This window comes from Falco cherrug, chromosome 7 (assembly GCF_023634085.1).
Source record: "Falco cherrug isolate bFalChe1 chromosome 7, bFalChe1.pri, whole genome shotgun sequence".
Lineage (NCBI taxonomy): Eukaryota > Metazoa > Chordata > Aves > Falconiformes > Falconidae > Falco > Falco cherrug.
In genome coordinates, this window is record NC_073703.1 from 32,531,507 (window position 1) to 32,558,282 (window position 26,776).

The window sequence follows — 26,776 nt, forward strand, 5'->3', positions numbered from 1 at the left end:
ATGCCTTTGGTCTTCTTGCAGCCAGGAAGAACGGGATGTGCTGGCTTCTCTCCGCTTCCCCTCTTGCAAAAATTCACCTCCAGCAAAGGCAAAAGGACGTAGGGGCACAGACCTTTTGCCGTCTGCTGGCAAATGGACTCAGTGAAGCAATCCTCTCCAAATAACCCAGCGACCATCTGGCTGTCCATCCTGCCACATTTCTGGCCACGTCTGGGACCATGTGCAGGGACTGTCACCTGCCAGCATCAAGTCTGGCCACCTGAGGCCATGGCCAGGGGGAGGATTCTGCCATGGTGGGGAAAACCCAATGCTTTCCCAAGGGGTTGAGAAGAGGACACCTGCTTGCAGCTGCCTGGTCGGTCGGAGCTTCCTACCACCGGACTGTGCAGAGAAACACCCGCCATGCCTGCAGGACTCCTGGCAGCCAGCGTGTCACACACAGCCTACCAAAAGACATCCAGGTTGTCAGAAAGATGCTTAGGAGGACAGAGAAAGTGTCAGGGAGCTTGAAAAACAAAGGTGTAATTTATATTATATACACATATATATGTGTATACACAAAGGTGTATATATATATAAATATATATTTATATTTTCCTGTAATGGAAAGGCACAAATTATACCACCACCCCCCACAGAGCCAAAGGAAGGTCTGCTTCTCTTGTGCGTGGTGGGAAAAGCAAACCATCATATTTTGCAAAGTATTTGTCACCCCAGGGAAACACACGTCATTTCTACAACCTATGGGTTAGAGCCATCAGTTTAACAACCCAGCTGTGATCACCAACCCCCTAGAGCGAGGTGGAAGCAGGATACTGCCCGTGGCCAACCACCACAGGGACATGGGGATGTGAGGTCAGCCTGCACCGCAGGTTCAATCTGCGAAGCATCTCTTGCATTATTTTCCTGCAGCCAAAGGGCAGTTTCTTGGTGCTAGCTCTATTCAGTGCCACCCACCCATCCTGCGGAATGACCCCACGGTCTCTCAGCAGTGCCAAGCAGCTGGGGTGAGGCTCAGGCCACCTTCCTGCTCAGTGACAATCCTGTCTGGCACAGGCAGCCAGATATCTCTGGCTTCTCAGCTCACATCACATGCTTTCCTAAAGGACACTCATCTCCTGTGTGCAAAAGCGAACCCCTCCTGGGCACATACAGCCAGACAGTGTGCTGTCTATATGCACCAGAAACAGGAGGGAGCATGTACGTGTGGTGAAGACACTGAAGAAGGTGGCAGGGATGCTGGGGAACCATGGGCCCTGTGCCTGTCTGCCAACCCACCCTGCTGAGCCATCCTATGCTCTGCTGCAGGAAGGCTCTGCGTAAACCCTGCAGGCAAAGATTTTGCTTCTCCCAGCTTTCCCACCTTGCTTTAGAGGCTGGCACACAAACAGTGCCCCGGGGCATGGCAGAGCTGGTACACCCACATGTGCCTTGAACACGGTCCAAAAAGGGACCAGCTCCTGTCCCCTCTTGCAGACATCACTGCAAGTCCTCCCCACCACACCAGGGTACTACCAGCACCTCTTAGAAAGAACATCCCTCTCCCACCGGTGGTCCCAGCAACAACACCAAATGGGAAGGGTGGCAAAGTCTGCACTACAGCACAGCACCAAGAAGTGTTCAGATGCACCCAGCCAGGAGCTTGGGCAGGGAGTGAGATCTGTGCTGAGGAATGGGGTAGGAAGGTGGGGGGGCGGGGGCACCTTATCCCGTATCTCAGGACCTTCCCATGTGATGTGAACACCTGCAAGGCAGGCAGGGATCCAGACCTGCTGCTCATTTAGGGCTGAAAAGAAGCAGTGGAGCAAAAAAATACAGGTCTCCGGGGGGCGGAGGGGAGACTGAACAACAAAATTGGCTAAACTGCTCATTTATAATTAACATGCTGCATTATAAATATTTCCCTTTGCTCAGCTCCCTCAGGCTCTTACATTTCCTCCCTGAAACCCCCAATTTAAAGAGCGGTCTCAATTAAGTGCAGCAGAACCTCATTAATTCAGATGAGCAGCCAGGCAGGCTCGTCAGAAAGCAGCTTCCCAGGCGAAGGGGAACTGCACAATAAAGCAGGCAAAGATCAGGGCACAGGCTTCTCTCGGCTCGCTGCAGGACATTGCTCAGTGGTAATTATTGTAGCTAATGGTCTACAGCACACTGATAAGTGTCCTTTAGTGCATTTGGTGGCAGTAAAGAAATCTCCCGGCTAAAGTGACAAGCCCGGAGGGAAGTGACTCACAAGGCTTTGCTCAGAGCCAGGAGGAGGGAGGAACCTCTCTGGGCATCACAGTTTGAAAGGGTGAATTTGTAAGATAGTTTCCCAGCACCCAGGGTGGGTTTTGGGGATGTGAGTTTTGCAGCCTGCCTTTGGTGAAGGACGCCCAGGCGGAGAGCTCAGCACTGCTAACATCAGCTCTCCAGGATGCTCCATTGCATGCTGCCCAGCTGGCACTGGGGAAAAGAACATCTCCTAGTTTCTTCTCCTCTGGGCTGCGTTTAGGTCTTTGCTGTGTTTGCTCTCAAGAAGCATATAAGTGAGGGCTGATCTGAACCCTGCTGACAGCCTAGTGCTGTGCTGCAGCTTACTACGAGCTGCTCTTTTAGAGGCAGCCCGATGGGTGTAATTGCCCAGCGCCCTTCTCATCTGTAACATTTGCATCATCCCTCACTGTCCTCTGGGAAGTGGCCCTGATGTGCCACCACACGTGCTCTACTATAAAAATTAGGAAATGCCAAAGTTAAGCAGCCAAGGGCAATCTCAGCCCTGTGCCCCACTTTGTTCCCACACGCTCACCCCAACACCCACTGCTTCCTTCCAGGGACCAGGCAAAAATACAGATTGTATCAGCTGCAGCCCTGGTGTTGCTGTGCCCTCTCCTTGCCTCCACTGCACTCCCACCCCTGGGTTCCATGTGCAGGGCTGATGGATGCTGCCACTTGGCTGTTTCACACTGTGGTGGTGGGATGTTGTGGTGTGAACCCCACGAACAAACTCCATCCCCTCCGTCCCCTCTGGGTGCCATGAGGAAAGCAGTGCCCAGACAAGACACCTCATCAGCGGAAGCTTTTCCAAGCAAAGGTCACTGATCTGCCAGCTCCAGCTATCCCTTCGTGCTTCCTGGGGAGATTTCACACGCCCCAGCTCTGCCACCTCTTGGCTGCAAGCCTGACACTTCCACAGCCCCTGTGCCTCCCCCTCGGGGTGTCAGGAGCTCCCACAGCCAGACCGCCCTTGCTCTTCCCAGTGACCACCCTTAGGACACTGGGCAGCAGCACAGAGGAGGTGGCGGCTCAGAAGCAGTTTGCAGGCCAGTCTCGGTCCCATTTGGGCACCGTTATTTACACCTTGAAGATGCACCTCCACGAGATCCTGCTCCTCTGACCTGCAGGAACACAGCTGCTGGGAGCAATGCATCCTCCTCCTCAAAGCGTATCGCCATGGCAGTGGGGAGAAAGACACCTGGGAAGCTCCTCAGTACTTTGATAGGGCTGCTGTACTTCCAAATCAAGCTTCTGACAACACCTTTCGGATTCCAAGCCTGCAGGCAAAGTCTCCATCTGATCCGGCAGCCTCTGGCAGTCCCTTCCCAGGCTTGCAGCCCATCATGATGGTGATGGACCTGGAGGTGCCCCAGGGTAAGTAAGCCCTGAGGGTAGCTGTCCAGGTTCCTCATCCATCTGATGTCCAGCACACCAGGTTAGATCCTTCAGAGTGAAACCAAGTCAGAAGGAAAGGGCTGGCTTGCAGCAGCCAGCTCCAAGGAAACCCTAGAGAGCCTTTCAGCTACAACACTTGTGACTTTGATGGTTCATCTCCCTCTTTGTGCACCTGCAAAGTTGGTCTGCCCCAGGAGAACTTTACACTAGGAAAGTCATGGCACGGGGTTAAAAAAAATTCTCTTCAGTCAGCACCTGCTGCAAAACCAAAAGCACCTCCCTTCATTTTTATGCATCCTCCTGATTGCATTTTTATTTTGCACAGTGTTCCCCATCCCTCCTTGCTGTTCCATAACAGTGGAACAAGGGAGAGCTGGCAGCAGCTGGCAGCCTGCTGCGTTTCAGCAATCCCCCATCCCTGCCTGCTGGGATGATCCACCAGGATGCTGTTTGGAAAGTCAAAAAAGAAGCAGACAGTGCCATGGATGGGTTTTAAAGCTGACGGGTCTGCAGCCTGCATGAGAAACTTAAAACCAGCCCAGTTCCACCAACACAGCTGAGCCTTTGCCAGGAGTACACTGGTGGAGGTTTCGGCCCACCATAGCCCTCCAGGTCTTCCTTATCCCTCCAGCCACTTGGCTTGCCCCTGTATCCCTGCAACAAAACCTAAATGATGCAACTAAAGCCGCTTCCCCGTGGAGCGAGGCTGCAAAGGGCTGTAATTTCATCAGATTCTCCCTGAGTTGGGATATCAGAGTCTAAACCCAGACCACTCCTTTTTTCCACATGCTAACACTTCCTATACCCTCTCCTCTACAAATACACACATGTCCTTGTACGCTTTTCCCAGGGTTTAAAAATTATGCTCCCCATAAGCAAATACAGCATGACCAGATGCCTTTCATAGTTAGCTGGTTCATTGCTTGAAAAGCTTCACTTTAAAATCCAAAAAGATTGCTAACAGATGCACTTTTTGGCCAGAGAGGGAGAAAAACCTCGCTTAAACAAAAGTGTGTTGTGATTGGAACTAAAAAGGGAATTACCTTTAAAGATAAAAACTATAAACATTTCCTATTGAAAAATACCCCCAGCCATGCAAACAGCCCGTTTCTCTCAGTCAGCCTGAGAAAATGACACCAGAGATGATATTTCAACCTGCTGCTGCAATAACGGCAGGTCTATCTGGATGATCAGGGGCTATGAAATGCTTCTCATTCATCCCAAGTGACCTAGGAGCACAGCAAAACAGAGAGTTGTTTTTTTCCTCCTCCCCTTGCATGCCATCTTTGTCAGCTTTTGCTCTTAGTTCTGCTGCTATAGAAAAAGAAAAAAAAAGAAAAAAAACCCTGATGTTTTTTACTTGGAGGAAATCGCAACACAAGCCCTGTGAACAAGCTGCAGGATAGAGCAGAACAAGTGGAAAAGCGAGCTGGAAAGCAAAGCTCTTGGAGGGAGTGGGTGGAAGGCACAGTTTTAGGGGAAAGAGGCTGTCTGGCTGGGAAATACAGTATTATCTGAGAGCCATCACTCGTTTCCCTATTTATCACATCTTTCCCTATTCTCCCCTGCAAAAGCACCACTGCTCCTTCTCCTAATGCGAAGGGATCCTGGCTTTATATCTATGTCTGAGGAAATTTTAGATGCAAGTTTTGCTTACAGGGGACAGCTTGAGACTGCTGAGAGCTATGCACCCAGCATTAGCAATGCCAACAGGTTTTCAACACAAGCTTAAGAGTGCAGGATCACTTGGCATCCCTGCAGGTCATTTTTCCCCTGCCCTGCCTTTACAGATGCTCAGAGAGGTCAGCCAAATTGAAAGGGAGGGGGGCAGAGCCAGACCCTACATTCGTGTGAGCTGGTTTTTGCTGCCAATCCCTTCCACCTGGTTATTTATGCTCAGCTTCTGCCTGAACACCCCTACATCCACCCATATTTTGAGGCTCATAAAACCACCCTGCAAGCTGCTTTAATAGCTTGACATTTATGTACATTGGCTGGCAGGAGCCAAACCTCCTGCAATTAAGAGGTGCTGCAGACTAAGCGCAAAGTGTTAATTATTAACTCCCTTGAAGCGTGGCCTCCTGAGAGAGGCCATCCTGAGTCACCCTCTCCCACTGAAGCAAACCCTCAGCCAGAGAAACTGTAAAGCTGGAAACCCTCCTGCTTCCTCCCTGTGCTTCCGAGCAATATCCTCTCCTGTAAAGCGGGGCCAGCAGGGAGTCAAATATTTTGCGATGAGGTATGAAACGAGTCATCATCCAGAAATACCACTTCTAAAAGCAGGTTTCATCCCGCCGCTAATGCATCTCCACCTTTGCATTTCCTTGCTTCATTACAGCCATAGAGGAGGCTGACGACTTCAAAGGTCTCTCCAGTAATCTCTAAATCTCTCTCCTGACCCAAGTGCTGCACGACTGCTGGATTTGACGCAGACTTCAGTTCCCACTTGAGTTGCTGCCAACAGACTTGCCAACCCCCATCAAGAGAAGCTTTTTATCTTTCTGCCACACTGCCCCGAGCATCACAGGTGATGCAGGTGGGATGGGACCGTGAGGAGTTCATCTAGTGCAACCCCCTGCTCTGAGCAGGGTCAGGGCTGGGATCAGCCTCAGAGTCTCCATGGATGGAGGAGAATCAGGGAGGACAAAACCTCTGCCCTACCGAGCTGGTACTGTGGGCTGGGATAAAACCAGCTGCTTGCAGGGTAGAGAAATGAGGACACGGGGCTGCAGGCCAAGGGGAAATATGCCAGGGAAGGAAATATGCCTGGGGAATAGCTGGTTTCCCCTTATTTCCTCTCAATGAGCACTGCCAAGGCCAGGTGCTGCCAGGTCCCCTTCCAGGACAACTCAGCACAACAAAATGTCTCATTTTGGTCACCTTCTACCAAATCTTGCCCATCATGGGAATATGTAAAGCATGCAACAACTGGGATGGACTCTGGAGAGCCGAGTACGGTGAACAACACCAACAGCAAAGCAGAAGCACCAGACACGGCACACAGCAGCAGGGAATGTGCTGAAAGGACAGATATTCAGATGCCTTCTGCGCTGCACACACCTTTGCCGTTGATGGAGGCAGGGGAGTGTGCTGGGTGCATGGGCTATGGCCACAGTGCAAGGTACTTTGGAGCCCAGCAAAGCTGGTTTTTGAGGACAACCCCAGGAGAAGGCTGGGCAGAGTTTCTGTCCTCATGCTGCTTTTTTGAGGTGGAGCTTGTTACAACTGGTCTCTGCGATTGCAGCCGGGAGCACTGCAACCCACAGGAAAATGGGGAAAATGCTAAAAAAATAGGAATGCCGCAAACCAGGGCTTTCGGACTCAAAGTCTGACTGAAGTCACCTGACTCAACAATCTGTTTCCAACAGGAGCCAGAACTGGCAGCAGAGGAAAGAACAAAAACTGCTCAGGGGACAATGTTAGATCCTTCGTAAGTCAGGCAGCTGCCTGCGGCTGATGTCCACCTTTGCCAGCCCCCTGAGACTGACCAGGTGAAACTGGGTGTTACCAGCATCTCAGGCAACACCTTGCTATTAAACACAGGCAGGCCAAAGGGGGTGGGTGCATCCTGGACTTCCCAAATCACTGCCACTCAGACTGCAGCCAAGGACGGGAGGTAGGACCCCTGCCCTGTCTCAGCTCCACTGCCCTGGTCAAAAACCAGCCACTGGCTCTCAGCTCTCCCCCTCCTTCATGCCAGGCTAGCACCCAAGTGACTTGTCCTCATAAAAACACAGGTCTCACGTAGGTAAGGTTTACCATGAGCTGCTGGGAAAGCCACTGACATTTCTACTGCCTGTTGGTCCTCATCACACAGGAGCAGAACTGCCTAGAGCCTGCCACGCATAGAGGCATGTTCTCCAGACCACATGATTCCCGATCTCCTCCACTGCCAGAGCCTCCATTGATACGGTCTCACTCATTTTTAATTAAAAAGCAGGAGAAAAACATTCACCTCAACCAGCACATCTCCTTCAGAACAAGCAGTGGCATGAATGCTCTGCAGCTCACTGGGACAGCATCACAAGTAGGGAAGCAGCAGTTGAGAGCAGCCAGAGAAACAAGGACCAGAACAGAACAGCAGCCAGGACCCAGCCTTGGACGGGCACCTGCTCCAAGGACCTCTGAGGATGCTATGGGATGCTCCTGTGGCTCTTTTCTTCAACACTCCCTGGCAGCAGGGAGTTTCTCAGCATGTTTTTTTAAAAACTGTAAGCACAAGGAGGTGCTGGAATGGGCAAGAGGCACCATCAGCTCCATCTAAAACCTTCCTCAGGAGATTAGATAGCATGTAATCTCCAGTCACAATAATAATTATGTGGCCTTGCTTGATTTAAGTCTCTGTTGTCTCTCCTTATCCAGATGCACCGGGGCACGGCTTCGCTTATCCGACAGGCAGTGATGAGTGAGCATCCCCTGCCTGTTTTCTTGTTGATTCAGACCAGCGCCTGTAATTTGTTAACATCTCTTCTCCCTTCTGATTTAAATCTCAGGCATGGCAGGCCTCTGTCTAACAATAATACAGGGATTTCAGGGGTATTTATGAGAGGCTTAAAACTTAATCCTACATGAGCAAGGTAAGCCTCCTCTTGGCCTAAAACGTGGCTGGAAAATCTGGTGCCATTGCTACAGCGGGAGAAAAGAGGCATTAATGGCAGCGAGGGCCTTTGCAGCGGGGCTGGGCGACCGCCCGCACTGCTGAGCCAGCTCCCGCAGCCAGGTTAGGGGGTGCAGTGGGGAATGGGGAACTGAATCACCAAATGTTTGGGCTGGAAAGGACCTTTAAAAGTCATCTACTCCAATGCCCTGCAATAAGCAGGGACATTTTCAACTAGATCAGGTTGCTCAGAGCCCCGTCCAACCTGACCTTGAATGTTTCCAGGGATGGGTAAAAGGAAAAATGCCCCTTCTGGGCAAGCTGCTCCAGTGTTTCGCCACCCTCATTGTAAAATCATGTCTTCTTTATATCTAGTCTAAATCTATCCTCTTTTAGTTTAAAACCATTACCCCTTGTTCTCTCACAAGAGGCCCTACTAAAAAGTCTGTCCCCATTTTTTCTTATAAGCCCCCTTTAAGTGCTGAAAGGCTGCAACAAGATCTTCCTGGAGCATTCCCTCCTTCAGGCTGAAGACCCCAACTCTCTCAGCCTGTCCTCATAGGAGAGGTGCTCCAGACCTCTGATCATCTTTGTCCCCTCCTCTGGACCCACTCCAAGAAGTCCATGATCACAACGAGGGATGTTTCACTCACAGACCTCGGTGCCCTTCCATTTGCTTCTGAAACTGAGGATTTTTGCCCCATTTCTTCCCACAGTGTTATGTCCTGCGGGATCTCTGCTTTGGCCAAAGCTGGGAGGGAAAATGAATCCCAGCACAGATCACTGGGATAACTCCTGTGCCAACATACAGAGGCAAAAATGTTCAGTTCACCAGGGAAAGAAGAGTTATTTTGGCCACCTTGCAGGCTGGCCAGCCTGCCAAACCTTGCACCACTTGGGCTGCCCACTCTCAGAAGTAGAAGCAAATGAACCAAGGGAGAAAGGTGGCAAGACAGTCTGCTCCATCCCAGATGGGCCGTGAGAGCCAGCACCAGCACCACTGCATGCTGCAACTATGAACCTGCCCATAGGCACCACAGGCTTTAGCCACCTGGGCACTGATTTACTGGCAGAAATATAAACAAACCTCAATTTTTGACCTCTCTCTAAAGGGTGATGCAAGCAAGCTCAGACATCAGTACATCTCAGCATTGGGAAGATGTCCTTGCATGTTTCCAGCTTAAGGAATGTGGCCACGAGGGCAGCATCACAGCGTGGACACATCACACCAGGAGCTTGGCAGACAGATCAGTGACTTGCACCAACCCTCATCTCTTCACAGCAGTACCTCAGTTACACCCATGAGCCCAGAGCCCTTCACTGCCCCAGGGGTGACACAGCTTCACCCTAAAAGCAAGTTCTGCACTGCTGGGCCAAATCTCTTGCAGGCTGCCCTGCGGGTGCACGGCTTCCCCAGCAGCACTTTCCATTTGTGCAGGTCCCCAGGAAAAGCCTGTGGGAGGACAAAAAAAAAATGCCCAAGCCTGCTTCATGGCAGCAAACTGGAAACCCAGCAGCGAGAAAGGCTTTTGGGCTGGCTGTAATTGGGCCCCCAGACATCAGAGCAGAGCCACGACAGACGGTGACTGGAGCAGTCCCTTGCCACCACAATGCCAGCCTCAGTGGTCACGGAGCTCCACGTGGCCCTGCTTGTGCTGGCACAGATGAGAACAGGGTGGGGGACACCTGGGCAGAGCGTGGAGACACCTCCAGCCTGAATTGGCTCAGGAGGTGGGGCTCCGCATTTTGGAGACTGAAGACTTTGCTCCCCCAGGGCCACTCTGGGGAACAGATGTGTTCCTGCGACACCCCAAATACCACTCGGCATCCCAAGAGAGCTGGTCCCTCCCCACATGTCCTCCCCCCCCTGCACGGGAGGGGAGGGGCTCAGTCCCCGACCACAGTGCAGTGAGTCTCTTACTTTCTTCTTGCTGCAGTAGATCTGCCACTTCTTCTCTGCTGGCAGCGCGAACATGGCCTCTCTGTGCTTGTCTGTGAGGTCAAGTTCATCCTGGAAAAGGAAAAAAAACCACAAAATATGCAACATAAGTACTGAAATGGGTGATGGCACAGATACACCCCCCCAGATAAGCAGTGTAAATCAATGTGGGGCCACATCACAGTACAGCAGTGGTCCCGCAGCATTGCCCTGTGACTATCAGTTTGTCAGGGTAACGATGCTAATTGTCATCCTGCTGTTGCTGACCTCCCCCTGACTTCTGGGCTACAGCCAGCTGCTGGGCAGTCAGGGCTGCAACCCTCCCTGCCTTGTTCCTCCTGGACACTGCCTTCATCGCTTTTAAAGGCAGCAAGTTTTTAGAAAGGACATCCATGAAGCCATTACAGTTGCCCACAAGATAGCCTCGCACAGAGGACTGAGAGCTCCAGATGATGGACCGCATCCAAGATGTGTAATGAAGAACAATTCAAATACGACCTTTCTTTTTTACTGCCACAGATAATTGCTTCACTGAGCACCTTGAGTGGTCCAACGCATTTCTATAACTGACACCCTCCTATCATTGAAAACTGACTGTTTTTGGCTTTTGGTTTGTTTTCCTGTAACTAAAAATAGAAAGCTTTTTTCCTAGTATCTACAGTTCATAAAAAGGTACAGCTCTCCATCAAAACTGGACTACATATTGCCTGGCAGAGATAAAGCTGTTTACTGACTGAAACCTTTATTGGTTTATCTGATGTTATTTTAAAGGACACATCCATTTTCGACTTAGAGGCTCAGTTAGCAGCGTGCCCTCCATCGGGATGCCCAAGTATTATCAAAGCCTCGTTGCTTCCTGGTGCTAGATGTAGGTCAAAGCTTTTATCAGACAACTAAATAAAACATTCAGGCAGGGCTGGGAGGCTCGTTGCTAAAGCCAACATTGATCTTACAACCATGGATGTCTCTTAAAATCACTACCACTGATGACAATCCTTGTGCTGGAGGGGTGTTGGTGCAGCAGTGGGAGCGCTAGAGAAGCCGCAGAAGGTCACAGGAGAGCCCTGCCATGGCCTCCAGCCAACTCAATGCATCCCATCCAGCCAGTAGATTTAAGTAAGACGATCCCTATTAAAAATTACAAATTTTAATTACAATAATTACAAATTATTAGAAATTAAAAAAAAAAGATACTACACAAAAACTCATTGAAGTTTCCCTGAATAATAACACTTCTCAACTGAAGCTGCTAGTCCCTAGTACCCCAATCAAAGGTAAAAGCCCCATCTGGTGAAGGCTTAGCAAGATGTCTATGGGGAAAGATGGGTCCCTGCATCAGCAAGCCTGCAGGCCACAAAGAAATTCAGTGGATCTGATTAAAGTTCGTATTGCACCCAGCATCCAAGGAAGGGAGGCTTCAGCTATGTTGCAACCCAAAGCCAAGCACCCTCCAGCATAACACGCAGCGCATGGAGGGCTGCCGACAGTCCTGAACGTATCGCAAAGGGTTATACATCCACTTCAGGTATTGACTTCACTTCCCGATGAAAGTAGTCCTCAAAGGGAAGGCGTTGTGGAGCTTTTTCTGTTACGTATGCATGGGGAAGCTTTGCCTCTTCCTTGACTTCTCCCTCCCTGTATCGACTGACTTTTAAAACCAACATGCTGCACAGAGCTGATGTTGGTGGAGCCCTGGGAGCAGACTTGCACGACACCCTTGCAACAGAAATAAACATGCTGCCACAACAGAGACTTGGAAAAAAGGGAGGGCTCAGACAGCCCAAGCCCAGTTTGAGACACCTCCTCCTGCACCCAGGGAAGAGGGCCTGGCTTAGGGACTCCTCCAACAAGTGCCACTTTCAAACCTCCCGATGTCCTTGCAATATGGGAGGTCAGGGATTCATATCCAGCACAGATCTCCTTCCCAGCCTTGGGCAAACCTCATCACCTTTCCATGCCTCAAAACCAAAACTGCCCTCAATGTCCTTTGCTGTTGCCTCCGCAGGCTATGAGCCTGTCAGCCACCTAAGCTCTGCTTCAGCCCCACTTCTGCATGCCTAAAGGCAGCCAACAGAATGACACAGGGACCCGGCTGAAACTCAGCTCACTGGAAAAGTACATCTAGGAGAGGATGAGGGTCCTCTGATGAATATTTACCTCTGTGGTGAGGGTTTGAGTAGGCGCAGGAAAGTGTTTCCACTGTGAACCTGCTTCCCTGCCATGTGAATCTGGGATTCAGGCATGAAAGCACCAGCCACGCACATCCGTACTTAGGTCCTTAGAAAAATATTTATCAAAACTTTCAAAATACCCATACCCTAAAAATACAACTTGTGCAAACACAAAGATTTATTAACCAAGAAAAATAATTCTAAACTGAGCTGAAGCCTAAGTGGGAGCAAGAAGGGACAAAGCAGAAGAACATATTAGGTGCTGGTACATGACAATGTGCGAACGCATCCATAAAAGGTGCAGAAACGCTTCTGCATCTCACACAGCACGTTTCATTGTGCCCTGGCTTCAACATATTCAGTCATCGCAGCCCTGCATCACTCAGCAACACCTACATAATGACATCTTGCAGGATGCTTGGGAGAGGTGTTTAAATAAACACTTTGTGGCACCTGGTGAATATGAAAATCCTCATAATCAAACAGAGACTAACGACTGTTACTCCAAACTGTAAAGTGACTTAGCCATGATGAGTAAGGTCTTTGCTGATTTTACGTGCATGGGTATTCCTGCACCCACTTCCAGCCTTTCACTTATGCTCACTAATGGGTGTCTCAGTCCTCCATGGCTCCAAGCAGGCTGCTCAGAAACTGCCCTACAAACTCAGACAGATTGAGAGGACAGGGCCATCAGCCCTTGTCCAGGGGCTCACGGACCGCTGACAAAAGCAGCTCTGACAAAGTCTTTAGCAAGTGCATGGCAGACTTGTAGCGCAGCAGAGAAGCTGTACAGAACCTCAGACCCATATGTGCCTTCAATTAATAATCACGAGCTTGATAATTAGGTGATTCTAACTGGCAATTAATTTTATAGGCCATTTGCAAGCCATGCACTCCTGCTACAGCGTGTGATGTTGGCGGCTGTTGAAGAGTGAGATGATAACCGTTTGGTGCTCGGTGCCCATCACCCCTGCAGCCCTCACCCCTCACTTCAGCCTCACCTTTCACAGCTCTGCCCCTTCCACCTGGCTGCCTCCCATGGCAGGATCTGTCAACTTTGCTATTTTAAGTATTTTTTTGGAATCAGGTCAAAGGCACATAAAAAACCCCTCATTTTTCTACCAAAAGGAAGTTTCTGCCCAGAGTGTTTTTACTGGAAAAAGATATGCTACTCTTAAATATCTATCCCATACAGTTAAAACTATTCACCTTTAGATCAGGAAACATGTTTCCACATGAAATTTTCATTTGAATATGATTTAAAAAAAAACCCAAAACAACTCATAGAGGAGATTTGATTCTCAGCATGTATTTGCTGTTTCTAGGAGGTAAAATGCTTCCATGCGGCTTGCTTTGCTGATGGCAAGCAAACCTCCCCCTCTTCCTGAACATGGCATGAGCTCCACTGAAGGTGATCCCACACCATTCTCCTAAAGCTGCCTTGGAAATGTGGTTCAGCTCAGCATGCTGTGAGAGCACAATCCCATAGGCCAACAAGTTTTTATCAAGTGACCTATATCGCTCCCTTGGAGAACACAGAGCAGCACTCAGGGGAAGATGTTCCCATGGTCTGTACCTCCCTGAGCTGGCAATTGGGTGGTATGAGGAGCCCAGGCCACCAGAGGTCCGCTGGTCCGACCCCCTGATAAGAAAGGCCACCTCAAGCCATTGCTCAGGCCTTTGAATCCCCCCAAGGAGGGAGACTCCACCACCTCTCTGGTTTGCAGCCACCTACTACAGCCTCCAACCACCTCCTGAAGGCAAAGCCAGATCAAGCAGAAAAGCATGGCACCACCACTGGAAGAAATAAACGATCTTCCCAGCAGAAAGGGCATCGAGTCCAGGCCAGACTCACAGTGTGGTCCTCGGTGCAAGCTCCTGTCCCTGCCACTTCACCCATGCCATGGTGGATGTTTTAATGGGCATCTTCCACAGGCTGAGAGCCACAGGCTTTAATGGGGGCAACAGCAGGAAGCCAGCAGGATGCTGCAGATCTCTGGACTTCACAACCAACCTCCAGGATGGGCTCTTGGAACTGGGTGAGCCCAGGCGCTGCCCACCCACAGCCGCAACACCCCAGCAAAACCATCAGGGGTTCCTCCCCTACATCCCATGCGTCCTGTGGGCCACCAAACATTCTGCAAGAAATAGCTGGGGAGTACAGATTAAATAAGGGACAATACCCTATACAGGGGCATGTACTCCTGAAATATCTTCAGAGGTTTTAGGAAAAAAGATGAAAAACTTTTAAATCTTAATGCACCTTTCTGGCTGAAAAACTGTAACCATAACACATAGAGAAGATGGGGTAAAATAAGGTCATCCATTGCTATAATAGAAACAAAAATTAATTAAAATTTACTGGCTCATTCTGGGTCTATATATAAACACACATACAAAAAGACATCACCAGATCAATAAATGACCAACATAATAAAGAGCAAGTCAATTTATTCCTGATTGACGGATGCACAGTTTAGAAACTTCTATAAGTGATACTACAGCACGGAAAGGCAAGACATCCTGCACCCTCAAACAGAGCATGAAAGAGGCAAGATTTCTCAAAAAAAATTAGAAAGGAACAAGTGGGAACTTTTTGGCAATATTTGGCATTAACTGGTATAGCATAGGAATTAATAAATAAATAACGGCCCGTCGAAGCCTGCATCGGCTTCCTTTCTCAGGGGTCATATCACTCTTTCACTCTCTTCCAGGTATTCTTCTCCAAGTTCATCAATTTGATTTATCCCAGAATGCTGCATGTCACAGGAAATGGCAGCCAGCCTTCTCCCCCTCCCCCCCCCTCATCTAATCTGCTGGGTGCAGGCGCTGCCTGCCCGCCCCCCCCCCCCCCCGGCGCACGGTACACCTCCACCTCAGAATCCACCTTACCTTACTCATCATTTCCTTTTTACACTGTTTCCTCAAAGCAGCAGACTTACTCATCAGTGGCTGTTACAGTGCAAAGAACTAACCACCTCCACACGCATCCTACACTGCAGGGAAAGCTCCTCTATCTGCAACATTTATTTAGGCAATTACAATTCTCATTGCATGCAGATTTATCTCAGTTTTGAGGTTTTCTCTTTTAACTAGGAAGGTAGTGAATGAAGTCTTCTATTTTTAGTATTAGTAATAAAAATACCGCCTCCTCAGCACACATCTTTTCAGTCATAGTATTCTGAGAACTTAAAAATAACCCCTCAGTATATTTTTATCTGTGTATTTATCACTGTATATTTTTAATTTACCCATGACAACCCGTAGCTGGAAACTATGGAACACAAAATCAACTATTCATATTTCTTAATGAAGAAGCATACCAGAAGTATAGAAGATTTTATTAATTTTGCCTTTATCATGTAATGAATTTTTTGAATAAAGGAAATTGCTCACAGCAAGGGAATGAGCAGCAGCAGCAAGGAATAACTGTGAGCACTTCAAAGTGCTTATGCTTAGTCAGCCTCCTCCCACACTGCATGTTTAGTCCCAGACTGGAATAGAAAAGGCCCCAATCCCCTCTGCTCTGCAGCTTTCAGTTACTGACCTGAAAGCATGGGACAGAGGTAAATAAAATATGTATTCCTTTCTTCTTCTGCTGGAAAGATTATGGCCATCAATAGCTGATTTAGCTCTTCAATAAACTCAAGCTGTAGCTGGTTCATGTTCCCATCAGTTCAAACACCTAACTGAGGCAGACAGCATGTAATGTTTTAATGTTATTTAATTTAATTCATCATTTTAACAGGCTAAAGATTTTAAAGGTGTTCATATTCCAATACTAGTACATTTTAAAAGACAAGTATCCTCTTATGTTTCTCAGTCTTTTTTGTTGTAATATGTAAGTATTACCGCATATATACTTTTTAAAATTTACTTACTGAGTTCGACCTTCTGTGACCTTTTCACCAACATCATCTGGAAAACCTTTCTCCCATTTTAATTAACACTGGGTACTTTTCCAGCCCGAGTTATTGATCTATGCAGTTTTACCCTGAAAAGCACTCTTAGATCTAGAAGCCCTACAGGCAGATTGCCAGCATCCTTTTTCCATGCAATTGTACATAAACCTTGAAAACAAAAAAAATAAGATGTCGTGGTCCATTATTTACTACTGTGATAGCTAAAATGGATTAAATCTAATCAACCACAGCTGGGCATGACTTCACTTTGGTGGATGCACCTCCTACCGCAATAAAGCACAGAGCTGGCAAATAAATAAGGTGTCAAATGTGGATTTCCCACCTATTTACAGACCCAAAGAAGCAGCTCCCTTTTCAATCAGTTTTTAGATACCACCTGCAATGCTGGCATCCCTGAGAGCTGCTGTAGTTGGAAGTCAAGCCAACAGGTCAAGTGTTGGCTTCAGATGTACTCTGCCTGACAAGGATGCTCACTGCAGGAAAGCTGTGCATGGTTGGTCTGGGACTAAACTGCTCCAAGGCTTCCCCAGATAATGCCCTGGGAGGGGCTTCGAAAAGGGGCTGGACAGGAATTAGGGGCTGCAAAGCCCTATGCCAACTTGATCCAACATTTACCACTCTGTGTGTGGGACCCAAAGCATGCAGCTGTGGGAAGCAGGAGCCAGCTACAGCCTGATGCTGGTGGGCAACATAAGATGGCAATGGACTCCTTGCATACCCATAGCTTGGGTGGGACGAGTGCTCCTCGTTTCCCCACAACCCTGGCTTTAGTCACACCTGGCATCCTAAAATAATTTTTAAGAACTTAACCAGATGCAAAGCAGAGGCGCACCCTGTGAGGAATCAATTTCTGACCAAGGTTTGACATGCAGCAAAATGCCTAGTGCAAGCAGGCATCAGCTGGGCTTGTAGGTGTTGGGTGTCATGGGGGAAGGGAAGCTGATCCCCGTAAATAACACTATTGATTTGAATACTGGAGCTGATGGGGATTAGGAGCACTGGGCACTCAGGCAGGATCCTGCCTAGAGGGTTGCAGAAAGGCTCAGCTGCCAAAACCTGACCTTGGTCACGCTCGCAGGCTGAGGAGCAGCAGACTGCCAGTGACAGATACTACCGTGGTACAAACAGCTTTCACTTGCATCTGCAAATGGCTGAGGCAGGCACGGGCTGTTCCCAGCAGGAACGCTTCCTGTGAAGTTAGTGATGAAGCACAACCCACATGCTGCTCAATCCTGCCCCTGACTCCAGCAACATCACCCAACCACCCAGCAATCGGGAAGGAGAAGACCACTGCTGGAGCAGATTCCCCATCCAATGAGGCCAGTACCCTCCATGGCGACCCATGCCAGAAACACTTGGAGCCAGTGCAAGCCAAAAACCTAAATGCCCCAATTAAGGTCACCGATGCGTTACCGAATGAGCTGCCCAGGCATCTCCCAGGGATGTGGCCTCTTCTTTTACGAAGTGCAAAGTGGAAAGCATTTAGCAGGTAGACCGTATAATTTTTCCACTTCAGCTGTACTTCTCCTGGAAACAAAGGGGTTTCTTATGTGCTCTCTGCCTTTGGCTGGGGGTTCACATTGTGCTATAACATGGCTCCTTTTTAAAATTATGGGTTGGGAACAGCATGGTTTTTGGGCAAGCCTCCATGCTAGTTTGTAGCTGTAACAGATATTGCAATTACACGAATGCTTCAGCTGAAATATAGTGTTCCTCAGTGGATTACTTCATTCAGGTCTGCGGAACGTGTGTAGGCAGAAAATCCTTATTCTCCCGCCAACTAGGTGTGTGATTTCTATATCAGACTCTTACCTATCAAAACATACATTTAAGAGATTATCTGTGAGGGTGTAATGCCATGAGGTGACAAAAACAAGCGCCGTGAGCAGTGGGATGGGAGGGGAGTGTGGCAGGTCAGAGTTGTTCTCATCTAATGAGCAGAACCTGGGCAGCCCAGCAAAAAAGTCCTTTGTGCTGTACATGGTTCCCTGCAGAGTGAATTTAAAAGCAGCTACTACTGAACCACTCGGTTTTCCTCCTTAAAAGTGATTCATAAGCTGGGGGAGCTTGGTCTTGGGAGACTGGTAGGATGGGGTTAGCAGCCCCCATGCGGAGTGTCTGGCCCTGAATAGGCTCTGCAGAAAGGGGTGTTTTGCCCAGGACACAAGGGCTACTGCAATCGTATTGTTTTCTGGGTATCAACCATGTGCTCTTCTTTGCAGATAGAGAGGAAAATGGCTTTGGCCACTGTCTAGTGGTTCTCAAAATCCTGATGTCCTTAGCGCTGCAAAGACCAGGCAGCAAAAAATGACAGCTGACCTGCAAGCATGAAATGCAAAGCTTGGCTTTGCAGCTGATCCCTCAGCTGTTACTTAAAAACCATGTTGTTTTGCAAGTCCCAAAATCTCATACTTTCTCCTTATTGGATTAAGAATCTGGAGGAAAGCACATTACTTAAGTTCCTAAGTAAAACTGGATATCACTAGCACCAAGTTCCCAACCTGGCACTGCTATTAACACATAACAGCACTCACACTGACTGCACCACTGCTTGCTTCTTGCATAGGGGTTGTCCTCCGCTCCCTGTTCGAGCAACTTATAAAATAGCAATCATCCCAGGATGTGAAGAGGGCAGGAAGGCATGGCTCTGCAGGACAGTTATGCATGGAGCATCTTACCCAAGCACCTCACATCATGAGCCACAGACCGATAGCCCACCATGAAGCATTTCAAAGGTAACAGAATTAATCTCCATGACAGGGGATGCTTTCTCCTAACAGATAACATCCAAAGAGCGGCTCTGATGAAATGCATAGATGTCCCAAGTACAGCAAAAACAAATGCTGTGATAAATCTTGTAAGCTGCCAGAAACGTTTTTTTTGTTCCCCAAGCTCCTGAGTTTCCACTACTTCATAAAGCAGCAGGGAGGGATGGAGCAGCCTTCTGTGTTGCAGGGGGGAAGGCATAAAGCCCAGCACTTTGGAGACTCTGTGTGTGTATCTCCCCTCCAGCAGCTCCCTCTGAAGGCAGTCACTAACACCGTGCAACTTCAGCGGGCAAGGGTCTGCACCCATCCTGAGCCTGGGGGGCTGGGGACACTGCACATCCACTTGCTTCCCAGCATCACCTCCCCAGGTCTCCAAAATCTTGTTAGCTGATGGAGCCTGGGTGGAGGGATCCAGGGAAGGTTACCTGCTCTGGTTTCATAGGCTAAAAGTGGACTGCTACACATCACAAGGCAAGATGTAGGGCTAGATGGAGGCTGCTCAGATTTCTTCTGCATCGCTAACAAGTCCGAGGTGAAAAGTCTGAGAAGCCCCATCAGAAGCAGTAACTGGATTTCCTCAAAGCCCAGGTATTTGGCAGGACAAGCCTCGAGGGGTGGCTGGGGCAGCATCTCCTCCAAGCCCATTCCTCTGCTGGCAGGGATACAGGCTGGGAGCAAGGTGCAGCACCAGAGGCAAGCAACACCACATCGGATCCAGCAGCTCCTCCAAGCACATCCAGGAGGTCGAGGAATTGCCAAAGCATTGCTCTCACACTGCCAGGACAGAGATGCCACTGAGATCTGCCCCACCGCGAAGAGAGCCAGCAAGGGGTCCTGGGTCATGCTGGAGCTCCCGCTGCCCTCTCCAGACCAAGCCATTCAGTCCCCCTGTGCCTCCACCCCCCTGCCCAGCATGTCCCACGGGGCCAATGCACAGCACCACACACAGAGCGTTTCATTACAAACCTCAGAGTGACAAGGAGTGTTAAGCAGATATAAAGCACATCAGTCATTTACCCATCTGGTGGGAAGTCTAGTTGCTGGCAGAAAATAGAGAGGATTGTTATGGCAAGATCTACCATATGGCACCATTATGTGGAGCTTTGTGAGTGCTTTCTCTGAGCGTGCAAGCAAGATTTCAGCCTTTGAAGAAACGCTGTATTGTTAGCCTGGATATGCAGGAGCCTCTTGAAAGAAGCTGTGGCAGATGGCACAGCTTTGTTCTCTTGCTTCGCAGGCAGCTCGTGCAGCCCCAGATATTCCCCCTCGCTGGGGCTGAGCAGCCCCACGGCTCAGCAATCCTCCTGATGTGTCCTACGGGAGGACCAATGGCTCCTGAAACACGATGGATGTTGCCTGGCAGGTACCACCCCATGGCACGAGCCCCAGGAAGCTAACACCACCGACCCGAGCTGGCAAGATGCACCGATGGTGATGCAAGGAAAGCTGCACGAAACCATAAAGCCTTGTCCCAGCCAAGGAAGCTGCAAATCAGTAAATCTTGCTCAAATAACCCCGCTTTTGTTTGCGCCTCTCTGCCAGCACCTGTTCCTCCCTGGGTGGCTGAGCCTGGCCGGAGCCCCGGCAGGACAGCGCACAAAGAAAAGCCTTTCAGACAGGGCTGGTGCCCGCTTGAGCGACATCCCAACAATACCCTGACGAAAACCCATTCAGCCCAGGCGGGGGGAAAGGAAGGGAAAGGAAGGAGGTTCCTCTGGGAGGAAGCAGTGACCAGGCATTGACCACAACAACAATATCTGCATCTGCCCTGAGCCAGGCAAAAAGCCCCTGCCTGCCGCGTACCACTGGCTGGGACAGGGCACACCATCCCTGCAGCCCGGGATGGAAATCAGGCTTTTCTTAAGGAAAATTGCTCCTGTTTGTGCCAAGACAAAAAAAAAAAAAAAAAAAAAAAAACAACAAACCACACCATACCCTGTTTCCCTGTTGCTCCTCCTCAGAAACACTTGTGCAACCACAGATAAAAACCCTAACTATTTTAGTTAAAATCCAAAATAAAGCAGACCATAAAACAGCAACCAGGAAAGGAGACTGAGCCTTTAACTGATCCTGGAGTCACAGCTGCTCCGTGTCCCTCTGCAGCCCAGGCCCTTGTCCTCTGCTGCTGGCGCGGGACAATCACCAATTTCTCACGCTACAGATGTTTCCTGACTCAGCCGAACAAGCACATTTAAAAACACCTGAAGCTTGGAGAATATCTGCGGGATGGCTCCAAAAAGAAACAGGTTTTGCTCTTTGATGTACACAGCACACTGGCATCTGCAGAGCAGGGACTCAGATGGATTGCTGGTCTCTGTGGAAGAATTGTCCACCCCAGTGATCAAACGCACTGCTGCAACGTCCCCAAAGCCACCACCCATCCCAAACCTGAAATCTGCCCACTCCCGTCATTCCGAGTCCCTGATGGGAACGAACGGGGCAGAAAAGTCACTATTAAGCTACAAGAGAAGAACTGGCCTAGGACCAAGCTGGGCTGGCAAAGCCTCCAGATCCACTGCAACCCCTCTGACTTCCCTCAACGCAACCCACTGAGACAGCCGAGGGCTTTGGAGGGAGCCTTGGACTCACGGCGTGGGTACCAGCCATCCCACCCCGGACGGTCAAGCGTGACAGGCCGGGTGGCATCAGGCTCCCGCAGGCGTAAAAATCAGCCCAGTGCCTCTGAGTGCTTTCTCTGTCTCTCTTCCAAACGTTACACAGTGGGTTTATACAGAAACAGTGGGACACTTTCCAAACCATTTCACTAATGCTGAAATTTAACACCCGACACCAACAGGTTACTGAGAGCAAGAAGGAGCTGTTGTAATGGGGGGGCTGCAACTCGAGTCCCCTGAACGGGAATCTGCTCTCTCCTGCCCGGGGCAGAGCTCAGCCTCTCCCTCCCCAGCACACCCCACCTGGGTCCAGATCTGCCTGACAGGTTTTTTGGGGAGCCAGGGGGTTGCAGCTGCTTGCATGGGAGCACGGTGGGCACCTGCTGTCCCCCCTCCCAATATGACTTCAGTCCCCTGGGAGCCAGCACAGCTCCTGCTGCCAGTGTGCACTGGAGCAGCAGCTGCCTCCGGAGCCTTATTCTCATCCATGGCTGGGGGAAAAAATCCAAAATCTTGGCAGCATGGAGAAAGTGATGGAGAGCAGAAGGGCCACACCAGGGCATGCCCTGGGCCCAAGTGTTCCCTGTGAGCGCCGCTGGGCTCCTGCCTCACTGCACAGCGAGTTCCCTGCAGCACAGTCCCTGCACAAAGCGTCTGGCTGAATTTGGGGCAGATGCTTTGAAAATCCTGGGCTGAGATGAGGTGCTGCAGGCTTGGTGAGGTTTCAGTGCATGAGCCACCTTCAGCCTGGCTGGCAATGCTGAGCAGTACTGCAGCAAACCTTTGGCTAGGGAACAGAGAGAGTTTTCCATGGGCAAGAATTTCCCCAGGAAAATCTGATTTGGCCAAGTTATCAGCAGAGAAAAATGTGGAACAGAGGCAGTCACTCCACCTGAACAAACCCAGCCCAACTGGCAGTGTTTTGCAGGACAGCTGCAAGAAAAGTCCTGCTGCAAGCACGGCTCATCCCCACTGTGCTGTGTCAGGTGTCCCAGTCTGTCACACGTCTCATCCCACCCGTGGCAAAGGACATCTGGGCAACACCAGCTCTCGTAATAAAGCCATGAGCTCTCCTCTACCAAGCAGCCCAGCTCACCACAACCATGCTGCCTGGCATCTAACAGATGTGCTATACCACGAGGCGTGACTGACCAGCGTCACAACTCCCAGCTCCCTCTATGCATCAAAGCACCGTAGAGGAACCCATTTCACTGCTGAATCAACTCAGAGTGCAGCACTCTGGGTCCATCCAAACCACCACACCAAAATGTTTTCAGTTACAGGAAATTTTTTGGCTTTTTTTTTTAAAAAAAAAAAAAAAAAAAATCCATGTTTCCCAACGTTTTGGTACCGAGGGATAAAGAAACTGTATCCTGACTCTCCATGTTTCAATTTAGCCCACAGCCAAGGATTTCTGTGAAGCGGAGTGCCCAGCAAGTACAGTCACTTTGCACCTACAGGGGACAACCTGCTTTACCAGCTTGGACACCCCTGCACACCACAGAGGTGCACAAAGCCAGACCAGCCCCCAGCCCCTGCTCTAAGAAATCAAGGCTTTCTAACGGGAAAGAAACCACCCCAAACCAGCAGGACTTCAGGGAAGAGCAGACCTCAGGTTCAGTGCAGAACTGCTCCCAACAGCAGCCCCTGATGCTTCCTTCACAGTAAAGCTTGTCTGAAAACTCAAAACCACGTCTGGGGAGACTAGGAAGATGAGGAAAAAAGTGGTGGGGAGGGGAATAAAAATAAAAAGCATCCTAACTTACCACCAGCTCAGTGAACATGACGTCCAGCTCCTCCACCGGTGGCATGGGCAGCGCAGGCTCCATTGTCTGCAGGGCAAAGCTGCTGTCATTCCGCAGCCGGTATGTGATCTCGGGGTGGTCACTGCTGCGAAAGCAGCAGAAGATGAAGGAGATCCCCCGACCGCTCCTCTTCCTTGGGGCCATGGCCAAATTCCTCTGTGTCCCTCCCTCCTGGGTACTAGATCCTGAGGGGAAGAGAAGAGAGGAGGCTTGAGCAGCTGCCCCGCAGTGCTGTGCTCCCATCCCACGAAGGGGAGGAGGAATCAAAACCACCCACGCGCTCAGTACGGAGGGGAAGAGCGGAGACAGTTTATGTGCCAAATATTTCTGCTCAGATTTGACGTTTACAGTCCTGGCAACCTTGACGACCATGCAAATTAAAAAGATTAATTTGCTTTGCCTTGTGCCAAAGTGGGCAGCAGCAGGAGGATGCACCGCCGACCCTGTGGGGAGAGGGGTCCCAGACCCCATCACTGTTGAAAAATCCAGATAATCCCAGCTAACCTCCTTGTGCCATGGCAGCCAGGCCAGCCCCCTTCCCAATGTGGCCAGGGTTATGGCAAATTTGGGAGGCTGCTGTCAGGAACAGCTGGATGGGCTTGGGGCCACCAGGTATATGGTCCCCAGCATGGGTGACTTGGTACTCAAAGACCTCACATGGCTCAGGATGACCCAAGCCACAGACAGCAGCAGACCTGAGAAAATATTGTATATTCTCCCCCAGCTCCTAAACATGTCCCTAAACACCTACTGGCAACTGCCAGTTGGGCAGCTCTTTTTCATGGGACATTTTACTTGGCTTTAATGAGATAAACCCTACTTGAAATTCCAGTAAATATTTACAAGACACTACTGCAGCTGATAAAAAGCACACGTTGCTGGTAGCTCAGACTTTCCTATGCAGTGCTTATGTTGGGCATCGCTTGCACCAGTGGTCACTTGGGTTTTGCTGATTTCTAAAACTCAGGTTGGGATCAAAGCTCAGACATGTGTCCTGCCTGACCGGTAACAACAAGGACCAGGCAAATACTACCCCAAAATTGGGACTGTCAAGTCAACGATACAAGAGGAGGGCCACCTATGAGGAATGAGGACAGTGGAGAAACACCCTAACGAGAAAAATCAACCAGCAAAGTAGAGAATTTTTAAAAAGCCTAAATATTTGTCTTATAAAGCCACACACCCACACATTTTACCTCTGCAGAACAAGACGCCGAGATGTTAAGAGACAGGACAAACAGTCAAGATTAATGCAGAAGGGTGAAATACAGATGACTCAGATTCAATAACAAAGCTATGAAGAGACTTGGGGAAAAAGGGTCAGCACTGGGAGAGGAGTCTGATCTCCCTGGAGCCAGCCACTCGCCTCCAACTACGGATTTATATGCCCAAGTAAACAGCTGCTGAGCCCCACGGAGAGCCAGCGCTGGAGGCAGGTTGGGGGCAGGCCCGTGGTTGGACCCTGCACCACTGTTTGCACGGTAAATGTTGCCCTCCCAGAACAGGGACCCTGCAGAAAACTCAGGCTCTACCCACATTACTTTTAACAGCGGATCTGATCCTTAAAATCAATGGCGTGTTTTAAGCATGTGGTGTAATCATCTGCTGAACCACAAATGATGGGAAACAGCTACTGGGTCTTCACACAGGATAATCCCAGGACTGCTCTGCGCCCAGTCCAGACAGTCCCCCTTCCTGAAGGGCCACAAATCTCATTTCACATTTAGCATCTTGGATGTAGAAAAATGCAGCCACTGGAGGAATTTCAGCTGCCATGAAAGCTCTCTCATCACGGCTCCCCAGCAGCCAGCACCGCAGCAAATCCATTAGCAGCCTGCTGGCCTCCCCTCAGTGTTAGGAGGGGTTTGGGACCTGCTCAGGAACTTCTTTGCTAAAGGAGGGAGGCAGACAAAAAAACTAAAGGCACACAGACCTCTGTTCCCTCCAACATAGAACAAAACATTGCAGGCTTGGGTTTTGAAGAGTCATGAAAAACAGGACACAGTGAGATGCTGGTGGCTGCCCAGGACTTTGTGCCTGCACAGCTCAGTCCCAACCTGCACGTCCTCAGCTGTACAAAGTTTGGTCGCTTGCTCATTCCCAGTCCACGGGTACAGCCACGCCGTGCCCAGAGCAGGGCCTGATCCTGTTCCTGCAGCTGGTCTGGAGCAAACAGACACATCTTCCTCTTCCATGGGTGTTTTCCATCCCCTTGTCAACACCACACGAAGCTTGTCTTTGAAACCTGCTGCTACGTACAAGCTCTGACTTGGGCTTGCAAAAATGTGCAGAAAGCTTTTATCAGAACAACACCTGCTCTTCAGAGATACACACTCCTGACAATGTTTTATGAGGAGTGTGAATGACAGATCAAAAGGCAAGGTTTTATTTTTGGTTTTAAAGCAGACAGTCATGTAGCAACCAAGACAAGTATTTTTGAGCTGCTTCCAGCTCTAGAGCTATTGAGGTTCTTCATTTTCATCTATAAACAATTAAAAAAACCAAACCACCCTATAGTGTAGGCTGAGTGGGCTGTAGGTTATTAGCAACCAAGACTAAAACAAGTTAAAGAGAGAATATGTTAGCTACCAGGCAAATAGCATTCAACCCTCAGAAGGCCAATGAATATTCATTGATATGATGGATCAAAATCAAAACATGGCTCCCTGGCAGGTTGTTGGGAGGTGCAGACAGCGCAGATTGCATAGTCAGAACAAAGTGCATCTACGCAGCCTTCTCCTTCCCTGTAAATCCTACAGAAATTGGTTGTTGAAGGAGAAAAGGCAACAGCCCCTGGCAACCTGGAGGCTTGCATATTAAGGAGAGCAGAAGGGACCAGTTCCACGCAGCATCACATGTTAAATGTCCTGCTCCCACCTCCCATTTATAACTTTAAGCACTAATCAGATCAATAAATTTAAGTCAGGTTGTGATCTAATGGTGCCTTCTGGCCTTTACTATTGAGCAGGCCAGAATAAATTAAGCTTAATTGCCCCTTTATGTACAGAGCCAGGGAAGACAGGACGGGAAGGGTCACTGAGGGAACTTCTAGCCAAACCTCAAATCCCAAGGCAGGACTGATGGAGCTGAATCATTCCCAAACAACTTTGCTGTCACAGAAACAAGGGTGGAAATGCATATGATGGGCTCAGCCTAGAAGCCCGGAGAGATGAGGATGATGATAAGGAGAGAAGGCCCATACATGCCACCAGGACCAACTGGGGTCCCCATGCAGGACAGAGGCCATGGGCTGCAGCTCAGCGATGCATGGGGAGACAAGTTTGTTGTTTTCCCCAGCCCTAAAAAA

At 49.6% G+C, this 26,776-nt stretch overlaps 1 protein-coding gene across 3 annotated transcripts in view; it reads right to left on the reverse strand.

Moving 5' to 3' along the window:
* The window catches only part of DAAM1 (dishevelled associated activator of morphogenesis 1), a 99,020-nt gene that overhangs the window by 35,144 nt on the left and 37,100 nt on the right, over positions 1 to 26,776 (reverse strand). For all 3 annotated transcript variants that reach the window (XM_055716604.1, XM_055716603.1, XM_005439047.3), the window contains exons 3-4: positions 23,431 to 23,654; positions 10,170 to 10,259 (exon numbers count right to left, since the gene is read on the reverse strand). In XM_055716604.1, coding sequence (XP_055572579.1) covers positions 10,170 to 10,259; positions 23,431 to 23,613 — 273 coding nt within the window. In that variant the 5' untranslated portion in view covers positions 23,614 to 23,654. The remainder of the gene's footprint in view (positions 1 to 10,169; positions 10,260 to 23,430; positions 23,655 to 26,776) is intronic.